At 50.0% G+C, this 4,647-nt stretch overlaps 1 protein-coding gene across 1 annotated transcript in view; it reads right to left on the bottom strand.

Annotated features, from left to right (window-relative positions):
- Window positions 1–4,647, bottom strand: part of LOC100954674 — a 235,000-nt gene that overhangs the window by 2,819 nt on the left and 227,534 nt on the right. The window contains exon 4 of the mRNA XM_012812847.2: window positions 1,191–1,448. Within this exon, the coding sequence (XP_012668301.1) occupies window positions 1,191–1,448 (258 nt within the window). The remainder of the gene's footprint in view (window positions 1–1,190; window positions 1,449–4,647) is intronic.

Genomic DNA, 4,647 nt, shown 5'->3' with positions numbered 1-4,647 from the left:
TCATTGTTGTTTGGCGGGTCCGGGCTGGGGATACGAACCCGCCACCTTAGGTGTACGTGGCTGGCGCCTTAGCTGGTTGAGCTATAGGCGCCGAGCCCCATAGCTCCATCTTAAGTTTGTTCCATCTCCATAAACAGTGCTACCATTGACTCACCTGCTCAGGCATCAAACCCAGCCACTGTCTCTGATCCCCTCTTCTTCCCATCTCTGCCTGGTTCTATCTTTGAAACCTGATGGTGTTGCTACCACCCCGTCCAGGCCTCCATCATCTCTGTTGCAATCACTCCCTTTCTGTGGAAGCCTACAGCCTAGTCTCCTCACAGCTGTCAGGCTGATCTTTACAAAAGGGAATTAGGTGTCCTTCCCCGACTTGAAGCCAACCAACAGCTTCCCAGCACACTTGGCTTAGTGTCTGCATTCTCATGGCCTTCGAGGCCCTGAGTCCTGGCCCTGCTGGCTTCACCCAGCTCCTGCTGCTCTTCTCTGTTCTGACTACACCCCTGTCTCAGGCTTCCCTGGGGTCCTCTCTCTGCCTTTGGCTGGTACCTTTAAATAGCTTTTCCTCAGAGAGCCTGTCCCTGACTTTGGCCCCAGATGGTGTCTGTTTCCTCAACCCCAAGTTAACGCACACATTACAATCTGAAATTTCTTAGATTTGCCCCTGTTGATGGAGGGACTCCCCCAACTAGAATGGACTGTCCACAGGGAAGGCCCCCTCATCTGGCGTTCTATTCCTCTACTCCAGCACCTGGCACTGCACAGCCAACAGTTGCTGAATGAATGAGTGACTGAGAGAGGTCAGGAGCAGGGGAAGATATTTTGGCAGACAGGGAGAAATGAAGGAAGGCCTCTTGGAGAAGGGCATTAGTATAGGGCCTGGAGGAGCAGGAAGGGGCAACAGCCTGAACAAAGGCAGGGAGGTGAGAGCTCAGAGTGGGGAGGCCGAGGCTGGGCCAGGGCCCCCTCCTGCCGCCTGTTCATCGGTCTTTTGCCCAGGACATAACATGAACTGCCAGGGCAGGGCTCAGTGCTCCTTAGGAAACACAGTGTGGGGCTTTGATGACAGTCGATGAGGCTGAGACTACCAATCAGCGTGGCTTTTAGATACCATTGACCTGAGCTCCAGGCAGAGCCGGGCCTCTCCTGAAGCCAGGAAACTCCTCTTGCAAAGACACCAAGTCTGGACTCACCTGAGTTAGAGTAGAAGGGATCCTCCATGAAGGTGTCTGCACATGCAAACTCAGCTTTCTGGCTCCAGGCCAAGACACCATTGCTCTTGGAACCCGTGGACCTCATATCCAGCACAGTTTTGTCTGACATGAACACGTCCGGTTCATTATTGGATGAATTTGTATTATTAGAAGGAAAATCAGTGAACAGGCAGACGGAAGTGTTCCCCAGTTTAGGGCTTTTCAGCTGGTACACGGCGGGGTCAGGGTCCTTGATATCTGTGGGCCAAGAAGATGGAGGTCAGGAGATGCTCTTATTTCCCTCTTTGCCCCAACCCAGGCCAGAGTCCAGATCCCAGAGATGAACAGAGTGGGCTGTAGGTCATGGGCTCACAAGGGAGCCCATGGCTCAGGTTTTACATGGGATGTAATGTTTTAGAAACCAGCTGCTTATGACAGACTGGGACTCAGGGACAGGCACAAGCCATCAGTGCAGGCCAAGAGGCCAGGCTCTCACTGAAGATTCTCTGCCAGGCCTTGTCAGTCAGTCAAGGAAACCAGAAATGCAGGGTGATTTAATGATATTGCTTATTCTTCTACTGAACAGGAACTTCTTCAAAACCTCAGCAAGTCTAGGAAATAACACAGCTCAGGTGGGGCAAAGGCAACCATAGAGAAAAGGCCCAGCAAGGCAAACCATATGTCTTGGAATTTGGAGTGGTCTCCCCTACTTGGGCTGGACATTGGCAGGATTTGGAGGTCTCTGATCTGTTGGCATTAAGTGGGAAAATCTGTCACATCATCAGGAGATTTTGTTCTCACTGACAAAAGTTTTGGATTCTAAATCAGAATACCCGTGTCCAAGCCCTGGCTCTACCAAATAGTAATTAGTAAATACCAGATATATCAGCTCGTGAAGTCTCAGGAATTTCATGCATAAGATGAAGATGTTGGCTCATCCACCTTCCTAACCAGGCTATTCTGAGAAACCAGTGGGAGTTTCTCCATGTAAACGTGTATTTAATTTACTGTAAAGGTTAGTAGTTAGAGCTACTAATGCTGCCAGAGCATTGCCATGAAAAAGTGCTTCTGAGTAACACCGAGTCACAGTTTTGATGCTTCAGCAGGAAGCAGGAGCTGCTGGAAGCGTTTCCTTAGTGCTAAGACTTATTCTTCAGTATTTCCGTAGGATTTTGTGTTTTTAATGCGACTCTCATTGTTTATTCTTTCCAACCTTCTGCCTTTAGAGGAGGAAGCAGAGGTTTGCTTGGAGGATTAGCAAGTGGGGGCCACCCAGAGAGTTTCCAACGGGGTTGGGATTAGAATTTCCTGCCCCTGTGGTTCTCTGATCCCACAGCGCCTCACATACACACAAGGTTTCTGAGACCCTGGTCTGTACACCCACTTGCTGAGCTAGCCAGGGTGGCCTTGGCAATGCAGACATCCAGCTGGATGAAATCCAAAGAAATCAGCCCTTGGCTCGTCCTTGGGATGCTGATCAAGGCAGAGCTGCCTACAGTGTGGGGACCCGGAGCTGCAGAACAGGCAGGAGGCTCCATAGTCAGGTGGGAGAGACACCCAGAGCTCTGGCCCGGAGGGATTCTACCTGCTCCCCTCCACCCTCCTCATGCCTGGGCAGCCTGGCATCACTGTGCCCCTAAAACAGTTTCTTTAGTGGGAGGGGAGACAAAGGGTTAACTCCACTGACACATCACAGTGGGTTGGGAGTCATGGGGGGTTGGGGGGTCTTGGGTGGGATGGACGAGGGGACATGGAAGAATGCAGAAGTGCTGAGAGAATGTGGCCTTGAGGGGAAGGCGATTAGGTGCTGCAGGACGGACTTTGGCTTTAGGGGAGAAAGGGGCTGCTCTGGGGGGCCAAAAGCCCAACCTTGAGTCCTGGTTAAACCTTCACTTAAGCCTTGGGGCCAGTGGGTATCGGAGAAGGCCTCTGTGATAATCTCTAGCTACATTTGGTTATTTAATTGAAGATTAACCAAGACTATAGGCTGGGCTCAGTGGCTCACTCCTGTAATCCTCTCACTCTGGGAAGCCGACGCGGGTGGATTGCCAGAGCTCAGTTTGAGACCAGCCTGAGCAAGACGGACCCCCATCTCTACTAAAAATAGAAAAAACTAGCTGGCTATGGTGGCGGGCACCTGTAGTCCCAGCTACTAAGGAGGCTGAAGCAAGAGGATGGCTTAAGCCCAAGAATTTGAAGTTGCTATGAACTATGATGCCATAGCACTCTACCCAGGATGACATAGTAAGACTCTGTCTCAACAAACAGACGCAAAGAAAAGATAAAATTAACCAGGACTAAATCAAACTTAAAATTCTATTAAAAATGAAAACTTCATTTCAAGAGCTCAGTAGCCACATGCGGCTGGTGGCTACTGCACTGAACTGTGGATTGACAGAACACTCCCATTGTCATGGAAAGTTCTGTACGGCAGCATTGGTCCCGAAAGCACAATGCCACACAACATGAGATTTTAGGAATGGCAACAGGAACTGAGTTAGAGGTACTTAATTTTAGTCCCCTGTTACTTTAATCTCCATGTACCTTAATGCAACCTTTTTGTCTGAAAATAAGAAATGAACCACTCTGAATTCAGAGGTCTTTCAGGGTCAGTCTGCCAGGGCCCTGTGGGGGAGAGACATCCTATTTCATCCAACTGAGACACATCTTATCACTGATGATATCAGAGATAGCCTTAGCGAGATGGATCGACTTTCCAGTGTGGAAGTTCAGTTATTCTAGACCCCAACTTGTCATTTTAATGAAAAACTAACTGCAGAAGCACATGTGTGAATGCTCTCATGCTTTAGATTCCCAAGGGCTCAGCAGTGATTGAAAACTCCGTTACCAATAAATCTGTGCTCTGAAGCTAAGCACTAGGAACCCAGAAAAGAGGGTGAGTGACACTGAGTCTGAGTCCCACTGAGGCTCTGCTGAGTGTCAGAAACAGTAAGCATGGGCAGACTTACCAGGAATAACAGAAACTCGGGTTCCTTTGCCAAATTGCCCCTGGGAGCCAAACCCTGCACTCCACTTTCAACGTCTCCATTACAGAAACCCTTAGGTTTCTCCTCCTCTGAGGCATGGGGTAAGCCCTCTTAGAGCCCACTGAGGAAGGAAGGAGAGGGAAGGCCGCTACATCATAGCTGGCTCCTCTTACCCTCATGTCTGGTCTGCATTTCTAAACTAGATTTCTCAGGCTGGGTGCGCTGGTTCACTCCTGTAATCCCAGCACTCTGGGAGACGATGTGGGCAGATCGCTTGACCTCACGAGTTCAAGACCAGCTTGAACTAGAGCGAGACTCTGTCTCTAAAAATAGCCGGGGGTTGTGGTGGGCGCCTGTTGTCCCAGCTCCTTGGGAGGCTGAGACAAGACAATTGCTTGAGCCCAAGTGTTTGAGGTTGCTGTGAGCTATGATACCATGGCACTCTACCGGGGGTGACAAAGTGAGACTCT

The sequence above is a fragment of the Otolemur garnettii genome, unplaced genomic scaffold (assembly GCF_000181295.1).
Source record: "Otolemur garnettii isolate 467f Iridium unplaced genomic scaffold, OtoGar3 scaffold00225, whole genome shotgun sequence".
Taxonomy (NCBI): Eukaryota; Metazoa; Chordata; class Mammalia; order Primates; family Galagidae; genus Otolemur; species Otolemur garnettii.
The sequence above is the reverse complement of the archived record's forward strand: the minus strand, read 5'-3'. Positions and strand labels throughout refer to the sequence as shown.